The sequence below is a fragment of the Python bivittatus genome, unplaced genomic scaffold (assembly GCF_059951505.1).
Source record: "Python bivittatus isolate LINGU-HERP-01145 unplaced genomic scaffold, Pbiv_v1 ctg000190_np1212, whole genome shotgun sequence".
NCBI lineage: Eukaryota > Metazoa > Chordata > Lepidosauria > Squamata > Pythonidae > Python > Python bivittatus.
The window spans coordinates 21,864,496-21,886,830 of NW_028277042.1; the positions used below are offsets into that span (position 1 = coordinate 21,864,496).

At 62.1% G+C, this 22,335-nt stretch overlaps 2 protein-coding genes across 2 annotated transcripts; both read left to right on the plus strand.

Annotated features, from left to right (window-relative positions):
- Nucleotides 1-232: 232 nt before the first annotated feature.
- Nucleotides 233-13,726, plus strand: SNTB2 (syntrophin beta 2). The gene is made up of 7 exons (XM_088136314.1): nucleotides 233-785; nucleotides 8,281-8,494; nucleotides 9,623-9,833; nucleotides 10,207-10,349; nucleotides 11,609-11,799; nucleotides 12,597-12,781; nucleotides 13,119-13,726. The coding sequence occupies exons 1-7, from the start codon at nucleotides 305-307 to the stop codon at nucleotides 13,209-13,211; spliced, it is 1,518 nt and encodes a 505-aa protein (XP_087992440.1). The 5' UTR covers nucleotides 233-304; the 3' UTR covers nucleotides 13,212-13,726.
- A 2,430-nt stretch (nucleotides 13,727-16,156) lies between these two features.
- Nucleotides 16,157-22,309, plus strand: VPS4A (vacuolar protein sorting 4 homolog A). Its single transcript, XM_088136315.1, has 11 exons — nucleotides 16,157-16,398; nucleotides 17,192-17,303; nucleotides 17,499-17,646; nucleotides 18,644-18,705; nucleotides 18,839-18,958; nucleotides 19,054-19,210; nucleotides 19,401-19,549; nucleotides 19,702-19,783; nucleotides 20,452-20,671; nucleotides 21,004-21,144; nucleotides 21,358-22,309. Exons 1-11 carry the CDS (start codon nucleotides 16,378-16,380, stop codon nucleotides 21,457-21,459), a joined length of 1,314 nt encoding a protein of 437 aa, XP_087992441.1. The 5' UTR covers nucleotides 16,157-16,377; the 3' UTR covers nucleotides 21,460-22,309.
- The last annotated feature ends 26 nt before the right edge of the window (nucleotides 22,310-22,335 follow it).

Below are 22,335 nucleotides of genomic sequence, written 5' to 3' on the forward strand. Positions count from 1 at the left end.
CGGGGCCACTTCGCGAAGCTCAGGAGCTGCGCCTTTTCGTCCGGATGCGGGAGAAGGGGTCTCGCCCCTCCCCCGGCAGCGGGGGGCCCCGGTGGTCTCCCTTTGCGGGGGAGGCGCCCCGGGCCCCCGACTCGCGGCGGGGGGCCGGCAGCAACTCCTGCTCCCGCGGCTCACGTGACGCGGTGCCCTTGGCACGAACCTGCAGCCGCGGGGCGGGGCGAGCCTCCGCGCCCCTGGAAGAGGCCCCGCCCCGCGCCCAGTCGGCGGCGGGCGCGGCGGGCAGCGTCTCGCGCGGGGCCCGGGCATGGCGGTGTGGACGCGCGCCCGCAAGGCCGGGCTGGTGGAGGTGCTGCTGCGCGAGCGCTGGGTGCGGGCGCTGGCCGAGCTGAGCGGCGAGGCGCTGGCGCTGAGCTCCGACCCGGAGCCGCGCAACGGGCTGCCCAACGGCGCCTCCGCCTCCCCCGAGCGGGGCGGCGAGCCCCTCGCGCCCAGCCCGCCCTCCCCGCCGCGGGGTCCGGCCCCGGGCTCGCCCCCGGCCGGGGTGCGGCGCGTACGGGTGGTGAAGGCGGAGGCGGGCGGGCTGGGCATCAGCATCAAGGGGGGCCGCGAGAACCGCATGCCGGTGCTCGTCTCGCGCATCTTCCCGGGGCTGGCGGCCGAGCGCTGCGGCGCCCTGCACCTCGGCGACGCGATCCTGGCCGTCAACGGCGTGGACCTCCGCGACGCCACCCACGACCAGGCCGTGCAGGCGCTCAAGCGGGCGGGCAGGGAGGTCCTCCTGGAAGGTAAGGCGCCCGCGCTCTGCACGCGCGCAGGGGCCGCGCGGCTGCGGGGGGGTCTCCGCCGCGGGGCGGGCGTTGCGGCTCGGGGCGCGCCGGAGCCCGCGGTTTTCCGTGCCGGCTGGGTCTTTCCTCCGCCTCAGCCCCGCGGGCGGCAGGTCTGGGGCTGCGGTCCCGGAGGCCCCCCGCCACTAGCCCTGGGGCCCCCGGAGGCTGCCCTGCGGGTCGCGGCCGCGGGGGAAGCGGGTTGCGTTTGCGGGGCGAAGGGGGAAGCAGTCCGGCGTGAGGCTGAGCTGGACCAGCGGAGCCCCTCGTAGCGGGAGCAGCCGCCGCGGCAAAACGGGTCTCGCGTCGGCGGGCTCGAACTCATGAAAGCAAGTCAGCAAACTAATTGGGAAACTGACTTTCTTTGCAAACCGGAACCACCAATTTCTTGGCAAGGTTTGGGTCAGGCTTCCGGAAAGAGCCTCATGGCATCCAGCTCCAGCCTTCCCGCTTCCTGGAGAAAGAGAATTAGCTCGCCCAGAAGAGGCTAGGAGAAGGCGGCGTGTCCGGAGGTCTGAGGGCTGCCGGTGGGATGCGTGGGGAAGCCCGGCACAGAGAGGCGGGCGCAAGCAGCCTAGCCAGCGAGGAGGCGTGAAGGGCAGCGGCAGCTCTCTTCGGAGCCCAGAGGATGGGGTGGCACGGTCAGGAGGCCTTTTCTGGCGGGAAGCGAGGCCTCTGAAGGCGCACTCTTTCTGTTAGATACCTGGCATGTCATCCTCGGGGGCGAGTGGCAGCTCCTGCGTGCCCCATGGAGGGCTGGTCGCTCTGGCGGAGATTGGCGGGGTGGGCCCACCTTGGGACCTGGGCAATACTCTTAAGCCTGTCTCTCTGTTCAGCTTCAGCGATTAAGAAAAGGTGGCAGAGCCAGCTCCCTCCTTATCTGTGGTTTGATTCTCTCGTTTTGGAAATGCGGGTGAAGGCTGTGCGAGGCGCCTGTGCCAGGCAAGGGGTTGGTGGGGGTGTTCCCACGGGAACGTGCCACTTTGGAGCCCCTTTGCACTCTTTGTCTCTGGGGGCATTGTCTGTTTGGGGGGTTCACTCTCGGCCTGGATGTGCCTTTTGCAAGGCAGTCCCAGGGATACCGACCAGGGGCAGGGTGGGCTTCCTGGCGTAGCTCAGAGGCCTCGGGCTGGGAGCGGGCAAGGCCAAGTCTGGGTGACAAGAGATGACCCCTTTTGGGGTGGAAGCGAAGAACAGCAATGCCTGGATTTCAGAGGTAACTTTTCTGTGCTGCTCCCCCTGCTGGAACTTGGATGAGAACCCCTATTCCCCCCCTTCTCCCCCCATATCCATCCAGTAACAGACAGGTCCTTCTCCGTGGCCGATGCTAAGTGCACTTGGGGCCACCGTTGGTGGCGGGAGTCTGCAAAAGGGTTTTTATAGCCTGGGCTCCCCCAGCCCTTCAGGAGGACTGTCCTCCGTTGCCCAAGAGAGGCAGCTTGATGGCTGCAGACCTTCGGGGAGTCGATGTGTGAAGCACGGAGGGGCCCTCCTGTGAACCGGCCCCTAACGTTGGCCCTGGCTTAGGGTCCAGGTTTTTCCCTAAGTCCACCCACTTCATGCACTGCCTTCAGCTGGGGAGGCTCTGCTCACGATCTCCCCGGGGCCAGTCTGGCTCCCCCTGCGGCGAGAGCAGGAGCGAGCGACAGCGCCCGGCCAGGAAACTCTCTCGGAGGGACGATGGGTTCCCCACAGCTGCCATTTTCAGAAAACAGCTGAAGGTTTGTGTGTTCGCCTAAGCACTTGTGGAACTGTTCCGCCCTGAGGTTCGAATGTCGTTTGTTCTTTAAAAAGAGCTTCCCCCCCAGTTTCTGAGCACTGTAAACTTCTCTGGGTGGAAAAGCGCATGGAAATAATAGTACTGGCGACAAGAGGACTGGGAGGCAGCCTTCGGGGGCGATGAAAGGTGCCGCCCAAGCCACTCTCGGCTTCCCCGCTTTTGCGCCCCAAATCCTTGTCTCAGTCTGAGAGACTTGCAGGTTCTCCCTGCCGCTTTGCTTTGCTTTGCTCTGCTTTGCCGCTGAAAGGCATGTGGACTTAGAATAGGGTGTTTCTTCAGCCTTGTCCTGGGTGGTGCATTTCCTCTCCTCTCCCCCCCCCAAGTATGCAAAAAGCGAAATATTGTGAAAACATCTAGAAAGCTTCCCCTTCTCTGAGTGGAGGCTCTTCCTCGGCTGCAGCCGCACTGGATAATGGTGGCAGATGTAAGCTGGGCTCAGTCTTAATACGAGCAATGCTGTGGCCTCCCAAGGCTGCATCTGCCCCCTTACAGAAATGTTCCTGTTCTTGCAAGCGATGCTCCTTCGAACATTCCTCAAGAGAAAAACAATTTGGACTGCATTCCGTGGGCTTTGCAGCTGAAAGGGTCACCGCCAGGGGGGCGAAGCCAAAAGCTGTCTGAGAAGGTCCTGCTGGGCCTTTTCTGGGTTCAAACTGCTCTGTGCTCCAGGTTAAGCCGCCTTTTTGAGTCATTTGCTTTGGTTCTTGGTGGACAGCCGTGAACCAGCCCACGGAGGAGAGTTTCCTCTAGAGACCTAAACGTTTCTCCTTCTGTTCTTCCACAGGATTCTTTAAGCCCTTAATCTATCCTGCCTTTAAATCCAAGGGTTGCGGGGGTGTGTGTGTGTGGAATGAAACTCTTCTGATCTTGCAAACACAGCTCCTTTCACCATAAGAGGATGACCAGCTCTGATTTATTTTTCCCAGAGCTTGGGTCACCGGCTGACTGCCGTTCCTTGGAGCTGGCTGGAGAAGGAGCATGAAGGTCTGGCAAAGGAGGGTTGGAAAGGTTTATGGGCTGGAATAATGGAAGGCTCACATCTGGTAGCCAGCTGTGGAACTCCTCTTCTGCTGAGGCAGCCTCATAGGAGGGGCTTTTTCCACCCACTCTGCGATCTGCACAGAAGAAACGGTGCTCCCTTCGCTTCCCCCACCCACTAGGCCCTCTGGCTGAGCTGGAGCCTCTGGTTCCTGGCAGCAGACGGGCCTGCGAGAGAGGCCGGGGAAGAGCCCCAGCTGAGGGAAGGTGTTGTTCTTCTCCCTACCAAGTGCCGGGTGCTTTGTGGGAGGGCTCCCTTTGGGTCGCCTGGAGGCAGCTGCATGGGAAGCTTTTGCCTCCAGTCCTCCCATGGACAGACCTGGAGCTGTGCTGGACAGGCCGGAGGCTAGGCGAGCAGGGTTGTATGGGCAGCCGCTGTGTAGCGGAGGAGCTAAGGAGCAGGTGATGTGGGGCCTGGTGCAGCCTACTCATAGCCAGGGAGGACCTAAGGTTTCCTCCCTTCTTCCGGCTCCCAGGAGAGCTGTGGGCTCCCAAAGGGCAGGCTAGGGCTGCCTTCGCCGGTCGTGCTGTTGCCGTCCGGCCTGGCTGGGGGTCATATCAGTCCCCACCGCACCCCTGGCACAGACCTCTGTATCCTTTTGGGCAGGAAGTGACCTCCCTGCTTAAGAGGGCACGGTGGCATCAAGGGCAGGGCGTGCCGCCTCTCCTGGCTGGCTTCCTCACTGGAGACACACTGGTCTTGCCTTTGCTCAGGGTCAGCAGCAGCTGTGGCTGGCAGGGTGCAGCTCCCGCTTCCATTTCCTATGTACTGGCACCCGGTTCCTAGGGGACCGAGTGATTTGGGTGGTCCAGGGAAAGGGCCTGGGCAGGAAGGGAAGAGAGGCCCTGGGGGGCTCCAGGGGAGTCTGCAGCCGCCAGAAAGCCCAAGGCGGGGGGAGGGGGAGGGTCTCAGCAAGGCCCCCACCCTGCCGCCCGGCCTGTTAGGGGTGCGCCTGCCGGCTGGGCACAAACAGGCCAATGTCCTGCTGCCTCTCCTGCAGCTGGCCTGAGTAGGACTGGAAAACAGCTGCAAACACACAGACCGCTCTTGCCTCGTGGATAACTTTTGGGGGGTCTTAATGCTGGGCCAGCCCTTTGGTGTTTCCAGACAGAAATGTGCTCCTTTGCTTTTTGCGCAAAGTGTGTTTGCTTGCCGGTGGAGCACAGAGGGCCCGCCATTGTGTCAGACCTCCTCTGGACCTGCCCGGGTGGAGGGTGGCTAGGCCCCTCGCAGGCTGTCCTGGCAGAGCTGCTCAGGAGAGTTGAGCTTTAAACACAGAGCTTAAAAAGTTGGGTTGGTGTTCTTGCCTTTTAGGGCTAAAACATCTTTGCACTTGGCACCGGGACCGTTTGGAACTGAGAATTGAAACCCCAGGGCTTCCTGAGCCTTCTTCTGGAGCCCTCCTGCTCTGGGGAGGCCCAGCAAGTGCTCAGGAGCAGCAGGGGGTGTCCCATTCTCTGCCACTTCCTGCCTGGGGGGCTCTGCTTGGGCAGGCAGGTGGGCTGGCCCTGGCCAGGGGTGCATCAGCCACGCCTGGCTGCCTCTGGCAGATTCGCAGCAGGGGAGCGGGACGTTTCGGGGAGCTCTCATGGTGCATGGGCAGACGTTATTTCTTGATGTAATTTGGGGGGCGGGGGGACAGGCTGTGGCTGCAAGCCTCCTTTCGGCAGCCTAGGAGACTTGGTTGAGTTGGATTATTAGAATTAGGAGGTGTGATTTTTCTGCTTTTGGAGGCAGAGTGGATGCAAAAAGTAGTTGAGTTCCAAGGTGGGCTTAGCATAGCGTTAAAGACAAATTAAAGCTTCCCCAAGATCCCAATCCTGCTGATTTTTGTATGTTTCCCACCTCCTGAAGTACGAGGCTCCTCCTGAACATCACTCCTCTGCCCACATAATCAATCTTCTTCTGGGAAGGGGCCTTTCCTGAGTGGCACAGCTTCTGTTGGCCCGCAGAAAATCCCCACTTGGTGCCCAGCAGCTTTAGGGTGCAGGCCTGGTGGGCCAAGGCGAGAGGAGAAGGGCACGACGTGCACCTTGGGGGGGTTCTTGCCTTCTGCCCCACCCAGCCCACATTGATGCAGATGGCAAGCTGATCTGAGGTATGCTGAGCTGGCGCTCTCGTGTCACAGGGATTTGCACAGGGAAATGGAGACGGCATTTCCCCTCGCCAGGCTTCAACCGGAGGTTGGCTGGGGCCAGATGCCCTTTGCTGCTCACCCCCCTGCCAGCTGCTTCCTCTCTGGATATAACTCTGGCTCATTCCTCTTTCGGAGACCCAAAGTGACTCTCTGGGACAGAGAGGTCTTTCTGGGAACAAGAGCCTAGCAGGAAAGTTATTTGTTTAGGTCATTAAGACACTTTATTTTCCTGTTAAAAAACAGAGATGGCTCATGTTTATTTAGAAGTTAATTCTGCACCGCTCTGGAACTGCAGTTTCCCAAGCTTATCTCCCTAAACACAGAGAGATTAGTGGGATTTTGAGAGTTTTCTTAAGGTTTTGTTTAGCACGTGGTGGAGTTTTATGTGGCTGGCAGGCATGTTTCTCCTTCACAAGCATGTACTTATGTTCTAAACGGCCTCTGTTTGCAAATAAAGTTTGACTCAAATTTCCATTCTCTTTTCGGCATTGGCGCTTTATCTTGCTTCTGATGAGGGGCTGATTTAGCCAAACAAGGAGGCGTAACAAGAGTGAGTTGCGTGGTGAGCCCAGATGGTGAACCGCTGGCAAGAACCAGACTGGAGGCCTCCAGGAGCAGCTTTGGCCCTTCCGTCGGGGCCTGCTTGCAGAAGGAAACCTCTGGAACGCTTGAAAGCGAAGGACCTGCGGGGCGGCCTGGGTTGGGCTCAGCATGGAGCCCCTGGCCTGCTCCTCTCCCCTGGCCTCGCTGCCCTCCAAAACCTGGAGGGGAGCTGCTGGAGCAACGCTTGGCCAGCGCCCTGTGTAAGGGGCCACCAGCAGCCACTGTCCCAGACACGGGTGGCCTTTCTCGTCTCAGACGGCTGGTGGTGGGGTTCTGGGGGAAGTCGCCTGAGCTGGTGAGAGCGGCATGATTGCCCTCCATCTGGGAAGGGAGGAAGCTCTTGAGCAGCAGGAAAACCCATCCTTAGCTTCGGAAAGGTCAGGGGGTGGGCAGTGGGGCAGCCTCGCTGGGCCAAGGGCCCTGGGGACCTGCACCTAGTTGGTGCTAATAGAGAATTGGTGGTTTCTGGGAAGCGGATGCTGGAAGCTTCATAGCCTGTGTGTGTGCATGCACTGGGAATGTCTCCACTGCCAGAGCCACTGTGTCTGGATGCTAAGACCAGCCGGGGCAAGGGTGGCGGTGCATCTCCCCCTGCCCTTGCCCGCAGAGAGGGGAAGGGCTCTGTTATGGGGAGCTTGCAGAGGACCCTTTCAGGCCCTGCTCTTGACCCGGGCGCGGCAGATTCTCAGCCCCTGGAAGAGTGATGGCAGTCCCTGCTCATCCGAAGCAGAGGGAAGTGGGGCTGGGGGGCCGAGAGAGCCCAAGTCTCCCCAGGAAGTTTCCCCCAGCTCCCCCTTGCTGCGAGCAAACGGAGAGCAGCTCCTCGCTGTCTTCTGTAGCCTGGTCTGGAAAGGGGGGGGGCAGAGGTGCCTCTTTGCCGGGGGCCGATTCCCCAGAAACCCTGTGCTGCTGCTGCTGTTGCTGGAGTTGTGCCCTGGGGGCCAGCAGAACTTCCCTGCAGCTTTTCCTGTCCTTGGTGGAGCCAAGATGTCTCCTGGGTGCCAGCTGCCTCCTCGCAGAGGGGGATTAGCAGTCTAGCTGGGTGGTAATCTTCTCTGCAGAGCAGCGGGGGCAAAGCTGATCCCTGAGTCAGCACCTTGGGGTGGAGCTGCTCTCCCTGCAAAGCAGGTAGGGCACTGCCCCAGAGCAAGAAGGGCTGGCCTTCCCCCCACCTCTTTGCTGCTGCTGCTGCTGCTGCTGCTGCTGCTGCTGCCGCCTGGCGGGGTGGGGCAGCGTTGAGGAGCCCAGAAACGGGGAGCAAAGCTGGTGGGGGATCCCTGCCTCCAGAGCAGCCCCCTTTGGCTGTCCCACTTTTCAGGGGAGAATCCAGAAGCCTTCCCCACCTCCCAGTTGGCTTTTGCGCTGAGCATCGTGACAAGGTCCCCATCCGGTGATCGGGGGGGGCAAAACGGCCCCTCGGTCTGCAGAATAGCTGCATGTGGAGAGTAAAGCGGGTGGCCCTGATGGAGGAGAGAGATCCGTTAAAGGGTCTAAATCTGCTCTAAAACAAGAAGGAACACATGAAGTCTCAGACAGACACCCCCCCCCCCAATTCCCAAGAGTATAAGAAAGGCAGGAGGCAAAGCATAGTGGGCCTTGCCAGAGTCCCTCTTAAGAAAAGGAGTTTTCGACTTCCCTCTGGCCCGTGCCGTGGGGCTGACATCACGCCCCTGTCTTCCCTGGGGTTGAGGCCCCAAATGTGAATCCGGGGGAGGGACAGAGCGGGTGGGTCCCAGATCCTGGTGCCCCGCGGGTGCTTTCTGCCTGACTGACAGTTGGGGTTCGTGGAGGCTCAGCCCATTGAGGGAAGCCCCCAGGGCGGTCTCCCCTCGAGGCCTCGAACGCCTGGTCACCACCGCTGGAAGCCCTCCACCTGCCCTCTCGGCTCTGTTCTCAGTGAAGTACATGCGGGAGGCCACTCCGTACATCAGGAAGCCGTCGCTCGTGTCCGACCTGCCGTGGGATGGGGCAGCCCCACAGTCGCCCAGCCTCAGTGCCGGTGAGGATTCTGGCTCCCCAAAGCACCGCAGCCCCGCCCAGGACCGCAGAGTCATCCCCCTGAAGATGTGCTACGCTGCCAGGAACCTGAGCATGCCGGACCTGGAGAACAGGTGAGGGGGCAGCAGCGGCCTCCTTTCCCTGAGGACTAGCAGCCTGGGCTGGCTCCCAGAAGCAGAGGTAGAGGGCCCTGTAAGGCCTGCCGAGCCCCTTTCAGGATTCCACCCTGCACAGCTCTGCAGCCTCTCTTGGGAGGGGCGGGGGGACAAAATCAGACGCGCTTCTTCCCCCGCCTTCCTGCCCCCCCCGTGCGGAAGACATCTTGTTATGCTGGGCGGATTGTCCGGGTTTGCAGAGACAGCACTGTCTGGACACGGACCGAGGCCCGTTGTGTGACCTGCACTCGGAAGTGCCGGCTTGCACAAAAGGGCCCTGGTGTGGCCTTGGCAGCTGTGGCGTTGCACCAGGGAGTCCTTGTGCTGAGCTGGGGGAAACCGCTGTGCCAAAGGCCGTCTCGGGGGCGGCAGAGAGGCCCGGCCCAACATGGTCTGGCCGAGAGTCAGAGTAGCGGACGCCTCCTCAGGGGTGCCAGGACTGGAGGAGGCCCCCCTCCTCCCTGGGCGATAGCCCAAGGGCTGCCGGAAGGGGACTTCCTGGGGGGGGGACTGTCCAGAGAAGACGGGGGGCGCAGGGAGGGAGCGCGAGCGTCGCAGGGCTGTTTATCTGTCCTGACTTGTCTCCGCTGGGAACGCAGCAGTGTTTGCTTTGGGCGTCCACAGGATGCAGCCCTAATCCCCGGGTGGGGTGGGGGGAGACGGGTTTTGGGCCTGAGCCACAGGGACGCAAGCAGGCCACAGAGTCAGTGCCAGTTCATCCCTGCTTCCTGTGCTCCGTGCAGTGTCGTGTTTCAGCCAACATGGCTGCTTCTCAGGGTGGAGGGGAGACCCCCGCCAGCCCCCCGCACCGTGGAACCAGGCAGCTTTTGCAGCCTTGGCCGCTGGCAGAGCAGTTCGCTGCGTGCCACCTCTCCTGGGTCGGTGGCCCTTCCAGCTGTCCTGAGCCGGGGCCGGGGAGAGTTGGGCAGGGGTGGCTGCTGCTGCCCCCGCCTGCAGCATCACCGCCGGGGAGCAGGGGCACACTCGGGGTCCCCCGAGAAGAGCAGGAGGGGCCAAACAGGGACCCGGAAAGGCAGGCTTCGCGGCCTCTCCTCAGCAGCTCTGCCTCTGCGCCTCTCTCTGCAGGCTGATTGAGCTGCATTCGCCCGACAGCCGGAACACCCTGATCCTTCGCTGCAAGGATACGGCCACAGCGCATTCGTGGTTCATGGCGATCCACACCAATATCATGGCCCTCCTCCCGCAGGTCCTGGCCGAGCTCAATGCCGTGCTGGGGGCCAGCCACGCGCCGGGCGGCAGCAAGGAGGTCAAGCAGATTGCCTGGCTGGCAGAGCAGGTGAGCCCCTGGGGGACGCCCCTCGGCCCTGGGCGCCTTGCCCCCTCAGAGGGGCTGGCTTTCCCTGGCTGACTGACGGGCTGGGAGCCCACGGGAGGGAGGCGACCCTGCTGGGAGGCTGCTGAAGCGAGGGGCTTCTTCGGCCAGAAGTCGTGGCCCTCTCCCTTAGCGGGGGCTCCCCTTATCTGAAGTTGCCCCTGCTCCTTCTCTGTAGGCAGCTCTCCCACAAGTGTGTGGGGGGGAAGCATGGGCAATATCACCTGCCTTCTCTCCTGCCCTGTGCCTGGCCAGCCCCTCCCTGCATGGCGTCTCACTAGCCATGAGGGGGTCCCCTCCCCTCTCCTCCATCTCAGTCTACTCTTTTCTCCTCCAGGCCAAGCTGGATGGCGGGCGGCAGCAATGGCGGCCGGTCCTCTTAGCCGTGACGGAGAAGGACCTGCTGCTGTTTGACTCCATGCCCTGGACGAGGGACGCTTGGGCCTCCCCCTGCCACAGCTACCCGCTCGTGGCCACCAGGTGGGGGGAATCTGGAGGGAGAGGACACCAAGCCTTCTGAGAAGGGGAGGGGGAACAAGCACCCCAGACCTGCAAGTCCTGGGGGTCGGCGGCCGTTAGCCTTGGTGGCAGCAGGACCGCCTCTGGAGCCTGTCTCCTGGGAGAGCGGTGGGCTTCCGGGCACAGGTGGCAGGCCCTGGGGGACCTGATGGGCTGGGGGTCCAACCCAGTAGGGCATAGCTTCTGTTCTTATGAAGCCGCAGGTCAGACTTGCCTTCTGGGGTGAGGCACCCTGCCCATTGCCTGTGGGCTCCTGCAGGACTCGCCCAGAAAAATTTTCCCTGCCTTTATTTTGGAACCCTTTTTCTGGAAACGGGCAAGGTCCCAGAATGGCCTCCTGCCAGGAAACCCAGGAGGCAGCTGCTTCCCCGTGTGCCAGCGCATCACGTGGAGAGCGACTGGCAGCTGCCTCTGCCCGCAGCTTGGAAGCCTCCAGGGCAGGAATCAGCTGGAAGGTGCTGCGCTGCTTGGGCCGCAAGCCAAGGGTGCCCCGGCCAACTCAGGCTATCAGGGCAGGGGAGCTCTTGTGGGGCACCCTGGCTACCTCCTTTGCCAGCCCCCCGCAGGGCTGGCTTCAAAGCGAACCTTCGCAATGGGGCTGCCAAAAAGGCAAGGGCACTGCTGGGGCCCTCCCTCGTGGTTTGGCTCCTGCCTTTGCACTTGGCCAGGGGAAGAGGAAACGGCGCTGCCCGGGGTCTGTGGACTGTGGTCTGCTGTGCCTGCAGCCCTTGGCCCTTTGTGGTGGGGGGGGACAGGGAGGAGGCTGCCTGAGCTGCATCCTGCTAGCAGGAGAGTGAGGGGAGGGCGGAGGCAGTCACCTTTCAGCCCCCCCAGATGGCTCTTGCTGCATGGGATTAGCGCAGGAAGCCCGGAGGGAGGGGTGGGGTGGCTGGCAGAGGCTCTGGAGGCAGCTGGGTTCGGTCAGGTTGCTTCCCCAGTGGCCAAAGTCCGCCCCAACAGTTCTTCGGCTGATGGGCACCGCTCTGTGCCTGTCCACTCCCCCAGCAGCGGTGGGATTCTGCCCTGATCTTTGAGTTGCTGCTTTCTGGGGAGAAGGGAGCGCTTTGGGGCAGTGGGTGTGTTCCTGAGGGAGAGGAGGGAGCGTTTCTGCAGCCCCTCTGGGAGGGCTGGCTCAGCTGTTCAGAGCAAGTCACCCCCAGTTCCCCACTGCTGCTCCCTTCCCCTTTTTCAACAAGCCCCCTCCTCCTCCCCCCACTCAGGCTGGTGCATTCAGGCTGCAGATCGCCCTGCCTGGGATCCGACCTTACCTTTGCCACGCGTACAGGCTCTCGCCAGGGCATCGAGATGCACGTTTTCCGTGTGGAGACCCACCGTGACCTCTCCACCTGGACCCGGACCCTGGTGCAAGGCTGCCACGCCGCTGCTGAGCTCATCAAGGAGGTCTCCGTAGGTATGGCCTGCCTGCCCGGGCTAAGGACGCTACGGGCGCCCCCCCTCCTGAACCCCAAGAGGAGGCCCCAGGTGGTCAGCCTAGCAAACGGGGCAAAGAGATTATGCCTACCAGGTGGCAGGGTTGGCACTGTTGCCAGCAAGAGTGACAGAGCCTGGGAGCCCCTGCCTGTGGGGAGCTGGAAGCCCAGCGCGGCTGAGCAAGGCCCAGCTGGCTCATGAGAGGAGAGCTGCCGTTGGAGAGAGAACGTGCTCCTTCCGCGTGGCTGTCGCCCGGGCTGAGCAGCGCTGAGGGCACACGGGGCCAGACTTTCACAGGGGAGGCAGGCCCACCCCGGGGGCGGATCGTGCGAAGGGCGCTCCCTCACCCTGGCTCTGACCCTGACCCGGCACTGTGGGCTCCGGACCAGAGCGGGGCCCCCTTGCTTCAGAGGCAGCTCGCGTTCCGGCGGTCTGCCCTCACCGTCCCCTGGGAAATGGCTCCCTGGATCCCTGTGCAGCCAAGAGTTCTGCACCTCCGCTTTGGCCACAGCATCGCGAAACATGCTGGCTCTTGAGCAGACCCCAGGGATCGCCATCCTCCACCTGTTGATGCAACCAGACCCCCCCCCCCACGCCAGGCCTCCCCAGGTGCCTCAGCCCTTCCGGACCCTAGACTTGGAGGGCGGAAGACAGGGAGCAGCTCCAAGACAGAAGAGCCAAGCTGGAGATGGGCAAATCAGGGCTGAGCCGCGGCTGATGCCACGTGGTGGCTCTCCCCTTCTGACGGGGGCCGTGCTTTGTGTCCTTCCGGCCTAGGCTGCGTCTGGAACAGCCAGGACGTCCGGCTCGCGATCCACTACGAAAACGGCTTCACTGTATCCAGGGAGGAGGCGGGCTCCACCAGCATCCTTGTCCGATACCCTTTTGAGAAGCTGAAGATGTCTGCCGATGACGGGGTCCGAAACCTGTACTTGGACTTCGGCGGCCCGGAGGGGGAGCTGGTGAGTGGCTGGCTGAGGGGCGGGGTGGGAGACCCATCGCCTGGGGGCTTTGCCTGCATGGGGGCTGCTCAAAGAGCCTTTTCTGCACTGAGCGCCTTCTCCATCCAGTGGGTGTAGCTGAGTCCCCACAGTCCCACTGAAGAATGAAGCAGGAACTGCTTTTTTGCCGTCGCAACTGATGGAGAGTGGGAGGGCCGAGGAAACGGTGCCTTAAAAATGGCCATAACGCAGAAAGCCATTTGAGCTTCAGGGTCTGGCCCCACCCAGGCCAGGGATGGATGCTGACCTTCGAAATAGCAGGTGGTGACCCCCCCTCCCCCATGCTCCTCCTCCACAGGCCCTGGAGCTGCACTCCTGCCCCAAGCCGGTGGTCTTCGTCCTGCACACCTTCCTGTCAGCCAAAGTGACCCGCTTGGGACTCCTGGCCTAGCCGCAGCACGTGGTTCCTGGCCTTGCAAGGGGCCCCGCTCTGCCAGCCTCAGTGCCTTGACTGGACTTGTAACGGGAGCTGCGCGACCATCTCTCCCCCTTCCGAAGAGCTCCGGGGGGAGGCCGCAGCCGTGAACCCCTTGCCTGGTCAGGGCAGGCCAGGCGGGAGCCGGAGCCGGAGCCATTCTCTGGTTGGGTCGTGTGAAGCCATTGTTCTGTTCCACTTACCGAACGTGCCTTTTGGTGACGGCTGGGAAGAGAAAGAGGAAGACCCCCCTGGAGCAAGCAAAGCGGGGTCTTGTGTGCCCAGCTTGCCGGTGACATTACCCTGAGCTGGGTGCTGGCTGCTGCCACGGAGGGCATGAGATGGGGCTGGGGGGCTGCCGGGTGTTTGGGCTGCCGGGTCTCGCTCCGGAGAGGTTCCAAGTCCAGAAGGGGCCCGAAGAGCCCTCTCTCTCTTCACCCCGCCTCCAATTTTAATTTTGATCAGAGAACCAGTAAAAGAAGCAGCCTTCGCTTAACAGATCCTTTTTAACATCAGAAAAAGCCTTCTGTCTTTGGTTCAGAAACCAGCAGTAGGGCAGTCGTTTGAGCAGCCTTCTTTGAGCGTCTCCGGCTTGCGGTATAGAGCCCCTCCCTCTTACTGAAAAGGGGAGACCCTCTTTGGAAAGCAGGCTGACCCTCTCCCTTCCCGACAGCGTCACGGATGTTTGCACAATATACAAGCCTGGATCACCATTTTTACTATCTAACTTGAGTGCTGCAGAACCTCCCTCAGTTGAGTGAATGTGTCTCGGCAATTTGTCACAAGTCACTTCAAAAAATATAGATGCTAATCCACAGTCAGTGAGGAGGCCACCACTAACCACAAAGTATGTCATGCCCATAGCCGGTTCTGACCAAGACCCTCCTTTCCCTCACCCCCAATGGAACCGTGAGCCCTGCAACAAAACTGGTTGGCTCTCTCGATAAAAAGGTTGCACGGAATTCCCAAACTCGTCCTGGGCAAATTGTTGCTGGAAGGCGGCATCCAGCTTTTCTTGCTCTCCTGAGGAAAGGAAGGAAATGGTAAAACTTGAGTTCTTGTATTGGGAACCGAGAGCCCCTGGGATTCCTCCAGTTCTGGCTTGCTGGCCCTGGCCTGGGGAGGGAGGGAGGGGCCCTCACCAGAGATGCGCAGCCCAGAGCCTGCCTGCTCCCACCCAGCAATGCCACCCAAGGGCTCTGCAGAGAGGAAGGAAAGGAGTCTTGCCAGGCTTGGGGCCCGAGTTTGCCCCCGCTGCTCCTGTAATCTGTAGCCAGGTCTGGGTCTCAGACATCAGTTGGAAACCTCTGATCCTCCGTCCTTTTTCAGATCCCTGGGAGGTCAGAGACTCTCTTGGCCCAGGTGAAGGACTTGCTCCCAGCTGAGAGGGAGGGGAAAGAAGGCTTCCTGACTTCTCCTGTGAGGGACTTGGGCGCCCTAAGCAGAGGGGGAAGGCTGACACTCCTGCGCATGAAATTTGGATTGCAGGGCCTGTTCAAAGAAACCTCAAGGCCAGGAGAGACTCTGCCTGACCCTTTTCTGCATTACAATCCAGTTTTTAATGGTGCTTGAGTCAGTTCCTCCCTGGAGAGAACTCCTCTTCTCTTTCGCCTTCGGTTTGGTGCAACAATTCAAGCGGGTTTTCTCCTTTGCCCGGGGCTGAACGAGTTGCAACAGATGGCTTGACACTCGTGTCCATTGGCCCAGGTTCCCATTCAGGGTTGCTGCCCGGGGCCACCCCAGCATGTTTTAGAAAAGGTCCCCTGGGTGGGCACCCATGCAGATGGGTGGCAAGGCCGTGGGTGTTGGCTGCTCCAGGCGGGTATGAATGTATGGCACTGAGGGAGGAGAATCTGTCCGGCATTGACAGACGTTTTCAAATGGTGCTTCTATATCACGGCGATGAGCGATAGTACAGAACCAGACCGCCGTTTAAAAACACAGGAGGTCAGGAAGCGCAGCTGGACAGCCACCTTCTCACCCTTCCCTACTAGCACCTTTCCAGCAATGCCGCATCCAGCTCTTCAGCCGCAGGGACGGCCTCGCAGCTGCAGACCGACGGGCTGCCCGCCGCGGAGTTTGCGCCCTGAACTAACGCGGAGCATGGAGCCCCCTGTGCAGGATTTGAGGCGGGGGACGAGCAGGCGCCGGGTTCGGTCTTGGCTTTGCCCAGCGGCAAAGCGGCGCTCTTCAGGCCAGGGAACGAGCCGGACTCCGACGCAGCTGCAAGCTCGGGCGGCTCCTCCGGCTGCCTGACTGACTCCGCGGCGCCCCGTCCTCCCTCGCGACTGTCACGGCCGAAGAGCCACGGACGTGGAAGGTTGCACGGCAGCCGCCGCCGCAGAGCAGCGCAAACCTGCTGCTCGCGGGGGGCTCTGGCGCGGAGCGGCGCCCGCGACCGAACCCTAAATGGACAACCGGCTCTATTTTTCTACTCTTTGCACGCGGCGTTTGTTCGAGGACGCGCCTCTTCCGAGGGCTTCGCGTGCAGCGCTCGGGGGTCTCCGGGGTCTCCGGCCGGGCGCGATGAGTGTCGCAATAAACGGCTTTAGCCTCGACCGCTGCTCTGTCTCTGTGGGGGAACCGGCGGCGCGGGGTACGAGGGGCGCGGGCGGGAGTGCCGGGACCCCCACCGCCGCCCGCGCGGCACGGAAGGCGCGCCGGGCGTCGCCCCCCCCCGGCAGGCGTCCGCGCCCCGCGCGTCCGACGGGCGGGCGGCCCCCCCGGCGGAGCCCGCCCCCAGGCGCGCAGGAGGCCCCTCCCGCGGCTCCCTCCCCCGAGCCAACGCGGCCGGACGCCCGCGGGCCGTCCGCAGAGCTCCCCCCCTCCCCTCCCCTCCCCTCCCCGCTGCCGGGCTCTCGGGGCTCCTGCAGCCGCCCGCCGCGACGCCCCCGCCCCGGGTGCGCGGACCGGGGGCTCTGCCGCCGCAGGGCGCTCAGGCCGGGCAGGCGCCGCCCCAGCGCCGCGGACTACCACTCCCGTCGGCCCGCGCGCCGGCTCGCCCCGCCCCCCCGCGCCCCGCTGCTCCCGCGCCGGCCTGCGGGGGCGCTCTGCGCGACAAAGGCCGCCGCCGCCGCCGCCGCCGCCCTCAGCAGCCGGAGCCCGCGGCCCCCTCGACCCCGCCGCCGCGGGCAGGGATGCGATGACCACGTCCGCCCTGCAGGTATCGCCGCCGCCGCCCGGGCCGCACCACCCGCGCCAGGCCCCGGCTCGAGGCCTACCGGGCCGCCGAGCGACGAGCTCGCCCGGCCTTCGGCTCCCAGCGCGGCCGTGGCGGGCCAGGGGCGGGCCCTGCGGCGCGGCGGCGCGGCGGCGGACGACGGGCCCTTCCGGGTGCGGCCCGGGGTCTACCTGGCCCACCCCGCCGGGTCGTCGTGAGCCTCTGCGTAAACCGGCGGGGGCGCCTAGGGAAGGCCAAGGCGGGGCTGCGGGGCGCCTTCCTCCGCCGCGCCCCCGGCCCGGCCCGGCCCGGCCCGAAGGAGGCGGCTGGGCTGCCGCGGAGCCGGTCGGAGCGCCCCCGCGGGCCTCCCCTTGGGGCAGAGCGCGCCCCCGCTTCGGCCCCCGCAGCTGCCCTCCCCGGCTGTGGCAGGGCTTCGGGCCCTTCCTCGGCCCGCGAGGGGCCCTGGCTGCAGCCGCGGGCGCTCCCCCGCGAGGGACGCCGACGGCGCCTCCGAGCCGATCCTGCAGCAGCCCCCGGAGGGCCCCTGAAGCCGGGCGGGCGGGGCCGCGTTCCGGGGAGGAGGCGGCAGGAGGGGCTGCGGGCCCAGCCGGCGAGGGCCCCCCCAGCCGGCGCGGCCCCAGGGGCTCGCCTCCCCGCCCCTCCGCAGCCTGGCTTTCCCGGGCCCTCTCCGCCCTGGGGTTCAGGCCTGCAGGTCGGGGCTCTGCCCTGCCCTGCCCTGCCCTGCCCGTCCTGGCGCTTTCGATGCCCGTAGCTGCGATCTTGACGTCCTTTTCAGAAAGCCATTGATTTGGTCACGAAAGCCACCGAGGAGGACAAGGCCAAGAACTACGAGGAGGCTCTGCGCCTGTACCAGCACGCGGTGGAGTACTTCTTGCACGCGATCAAGTGTGAGTCCGCAGGCGGAGGCTTGGGCCCGCCTTTACGGGCCCCTGGGCGTGCTCAGGAGGGGCACGTGCGGGAGGGCGAACGGGGCTTCCCTCCCCTGCCGTGAGGGTGGCCATTCACCGGAAGAGCAAGGGGAAGACCCCTGGGTTCTGCTGCCCGTCCCATCTCATCTCATCCCATCCTGGTCGCCCTCACAGATGACGCTCACAGTGACAAGGCCAAAGAGAGCATACGGGCAAAGTGCGCCCAGTACCTGGACCGGGCTGAGAAGCTGAAGGACTATTTGCGGAACAAGAACAAGCAGAGCAAGAAGCCGGTCAAGGAGGCCCAGAATGACAGCAAGGGGTAAGGGCCTGGGGGCCATCTCCCCAGGAAGGGCTATGGGGAGCTAAGCTGGGGGTCCTGCTGTGGGGCCTCTGCTCTGCCTGGACCAAGGCAGAGAGGCTTCTGGACCTCAGCACTGCCTGCTTGAGCTCAAATCTCGGGCTGCCTTATTTTGCCTGGAGAGAACAGGCACAAAACCAAAAAGCAGCTGGGCTTGAATCTGCGTTATTAGCACCACTCATGTTATTATGGGTTGCAGTAAAGCAACCGGGGCAGCCGGGGACAGGCATCAGATCATCGACATCGAGAACAGAATGTTTCAAGATCAAACTTCTACAGACTTGATCTTGGTTGGCTGATGGGAGCAGCTTTCTTGATCTGAATACATCTTCCTTGGATCCGCTTCCTGCCATTGAGTCCTGGGGGTGGATTGTGAGGGCACCACTTTGAGCAGCGACCCCATAAATAACAGAGGGCAGTCCTATGGCAAACAGGAGTTGGGGCTCAGGTCTGAGATGTAGTTTTCCATCCATAGTCCAAATTCATCCAGTCGCTTATCTCACAACTTTCTGCCTATTTAAATGTTTTTCCCTTCTGGAAAAAGGCGTGGTCAGGGTCAGTGCCACAGAGAACACGGGTGGGTTGTCATACCCATCCTTGCCACTTTCTGCCACTTTCACCTTAATCTCTCTGGCTGCAAGGAATGGAGGTAGGACCAAAATCACCCCCAAGACAGCGTGTCGAGGGGAGATCTATTTCCCCAAGACCTTTTTCAGAGTATGCTTTGCTCATGGACATTGCAAGGGGCCATCAACCCCCAGGGAAGTAGTTTGCAAGATGGGGGAGGTAGTTGGTTTTGGGGGGGGGTTAGTTTAATTTCAAATGCTAAACAAAACTGACTCTGTTTGGGACTAAATCTCGCCCCCGCAGGGTTAATCGTCTGGGTCAGTTAAGTAACTTTTGAAGCTTGTGAGAAGTACTTTCTCTGCTAAGGGCCTTTGAATGTCTTCCTCCGCAGCAGTGACAGCGACAGTGAGGGGGACAACCCTGAGAAGAAAAAACTGCAAGAGCAGCTGATGGGTAAGCCTCTCTCCCGCTCGTAAAGGTCCAGGGCTGCTCTTGGGCGCTTGGAGCCGCTATGCTTACCTGCATAGTAGGTAGTGAGTGGGCGCTAGGTTCAGATCACCCCTGAGGCAAACTGCCTTGTCTGCAGGCGCCATCGTGATGGAGAAGCCCAACGTGCGATGGAACGATGTAGCAGGGCTGGAGGGGGCCAAGGAGGCCCTGAAGGAAGCCGTCATCCTGCCCATCAAATTCCCTCACCTCTTTACAGGTGAGGCCGGGGGTCCCTCCCAGTGTCCCTGGGGCCCTGGGATGTTGTTGGGGTGAGCGAGGCCCTCTCCTCTCTCCTCTTCTCTCCTTGGCCAGGCAAGCGTACACCATGGCGCGGGATCCTCCTCTTTGGCCCCCCAGGAACTGGGAAGTCCTTCCTGGCTAAAGCAGTGGCCACCGAGGCCAGCAACTCCACCTTCTTCTCCATCTCATCTTCAGACCTGATGTCCAAGTGGTTGGGAGAGAGTGAAAAGTACGCGTGGGGGGCAGGAGGGGGGCATTGGCCCTTGGAGAACTGGGGCCGGGGTGAAACAGGGCTGCGCGGGGTCTCCATGGGGAGTTTTGCTGCCATTGTTCAACATGGCACCCGTCTTCTGGCTCATTGGCCGGTCTGTGGCAGGCTGCCCTGAACCTCTTCTCACTCTGCCCGGCTCCCTCTTCAGGCTGGTGAAAAATCTCTTCGAGTTGGCCAGGCAGCACAAGCCTTCCATCATTTTCATCGACGAGGTGGACTCCCTCTGCGGTTCCCGCAACGAGAACGAGAGTGAAGCCGCTCGCAGGATCAAGACGGAATTCCTGGTGCAAATGCAAGGTAGGCGACGGGGTGGGTGCCGGGGCCTGCCTCCCTTTGCCAGAGCGGCTGCTGGTCTTGGGCCGATGGCCGGGGCCGAACAGACAGGTCCTGGAGCGCGGGGCCTGCTGTCCCAAGAAGAGCGAACGACGGGCACTTCTCCTCCTCCTCAGGTGTTGGGAATAACAATGATGGCACGTTGGTCTTGGGCGCCACCAACATCCCCTGGGTGCTGGATGCTGCCATTCGGAGAAGGTGGGTGATGGCAGTGTTTGGCAGAAACCAAATGCCCAGTCTCACCATCGCATTTTGCCCAAGCAGAAACGGCCAAATACGAAATACGGGTCCACAGGGAGCAGACTGCGGTCCTCTACGTGAGAAACAGCCCCACGCTCAGTACATTCCGTGGCCCTTAAAGTCGCTGCTAGATGATGCGTGATTCTGCCCTGCGTAGTTCTGAGCGTGAGGCTGTGGTCTGTGTGCCGCAGCAGGGGCAGCACATGGCCAAGCTTTGTGGTTTGCGAAGTGCTTGCGGGGGGCTGCATGGAATCCCCAGGGTGGGGCCTGGAACAAGCAACCTGCAGGAAGGCACGGCCGTTGTTCACAGGCAAGTGTCACCAATGGATCCCTGAAGTGGCCAGCAGCTGAGCTCCGTTTTGTTTACTAACATGGGCAGTAACAAAATCCAGCTAATAAAACAAAACAAACCAAATTTTAAATTGCAGTGGATTAAAGACTCCCGATTTTTACTAACTTCCTAGCCAAATGCAGTTAGCTGAAAGCCATCCGGGAGTGGGGGGGGGGAGATGGAACCGTCAACACCTCAAGGGCTCATGGCAGTGGGCAGGAGGGTAGGTTATGTGCATGCATGCCACGCACCCCAGCTTTGAGACTGACTCATGCATGCCTTCCTTTGCCTGTAGGTTTGAGAAACGCATTTACATCCCGCTTCCAGAGGAGCCAGCTCGTGCCCAGATGTATAAGCTACACCTGGGCAACACCCCCCACAGTCTGACTGAAGCTGACATCCACGAGCTGGCCCGAAAGACCGATGGCTACTCGGGGGCCGACATTAGCATTATTGTGCGGGATGCCCTGATGCAGCCTGTCCGCAAAGTGCAGTCAGCCACGCACTTTAAAAGGGTGAGCTGCCCGGCAGCGGCTGGGGACAACCTTCTGATGCCCTCCTGTATGTGGAGGCGCTGTTTTAGCCGCGAAAGGAAAGGGCTCTCTGCCCACGCTCCTTCTGTGGTTGGGCAGGAGAATTCCAAGATCAGCTCGGTCCCTCTTGCAGTCTTCATCGCGGTCTTGAATGGCTGTTCCTGGAGAGCAAGTGGTGATTTGGGGGTGGCTTGTCTGCCACCCTGTTCCTTTCTCTTGCACGTTGCTGCTGGGCCTTTCCCAGACCCGTGAGTAGAGACACCCTGCCGACCTGGCAATCCTCTTATCTGACGCTGCTTATATCCTCGCTGCAGGTCCATGGACCATCTCGCACCAATCCTAGTGTGCTGGTGGATGACCTGCTGACTCCTTGTTCGCCAGGGGATCCTGGGGCCCTTGAGATGACCTGGATGGAGGTGCCTGGAGACAAACTTCTGGAGCCGGTGGTCTGCATGGTGAGCGGTTGGGGCAAACCCCTTTCCTCCCCTCCCCCCAGGCTTAGGCAAAATTCTAACGCCAACGTGCGCTCGCCCTCTCCTTCTGAGTGGGACACGGGGTGACAAAGCGGGACCAAGTCAGGGTATAAGGAATCCACTCTGCCTACAATGAAGGGGAGCGCTGCTGGAGCACCAGAGGCTTGGGGTTCTGAGTGTTACCTCTCTTTGCAGTCAGATATGTTGCGCTCGCTGGCCACCACCCGCCCCACGGTTAATGCGGAAGACCTTCTGAAGGTGAAGAAGTTCACGGAAGACTTTGGCCAAGAGGGTTAATGCTGCGCTGTGGGATGTCCCGATGTGAGGTGGGAGCAGCCAAGGGCCCGTTTGCCCAGCCATGTGTATAGGAGGCCAGTAGTGGCTGGTGGACTCTGCTGCGCAGAAGCTTCATTCTCCGTCTGTCTCCATTGGCGCGTCCCTCTGGCTGGGGAATGGAAGGGGATGAGGTGGCGGGTGCCGAGGGGACGCGAGCAAGCCTGGCTCAGTGTGTTATGTCTTTTTCCCCATCAGATAAGTGCCCCACCTTTTTATTTCTGATGCTTAATTTTCTGTTATTAAAAATAAAATCAGCCCAACTCCCTTCTGCTCCCAGCCATTTCCTGAGCCCCCACCCCCTTGAGCCCACTTCTGTTGCCCCAAAGAAAGGCCAGAGGGGCTCTCCGAGAGCCCTCCTTCCTTCTTGAATGCTGACATGCATCACCTCAAGCTGACTTGAGGAAAAGGGCCTCGCTCTGCCAAGCGTGTGGAAAGCTGTTTTTCTGGGTCCCGGTATGTTTTCCTGTCTGCCACGAGGCCCTCCTGCTCTCAGAACAGTTCCCCCCGCTAGCTTCGGACCCAGCCTTTGGCGAAGGCCCTCGGCCTCCTTCGCTTTGCTCCTGGGCGTGCGCTTGATGGGGGGGCCGGGGCGGGGGAGGCCGTAGGTCCACCCGCCTAGCAGGATGGCTTGCGGGGGAGAGGAATGGCGGCCTGCGTCCCACGGACGGACGCAGGTGGGACCGGCTGCAAGGCCCCGGCAGGCGGTGCTCGAGAGGCGACCCTGGGCGGCTGCTGGCGAGCAGAGCTGAACCGCCTGCCCCGATCCAGGCCCGCGGCTCCCACCCCGTGGATCTGTGCCACGTCGGTTAACGTAAGCTGCTGCTGGTTGCTTTAGGC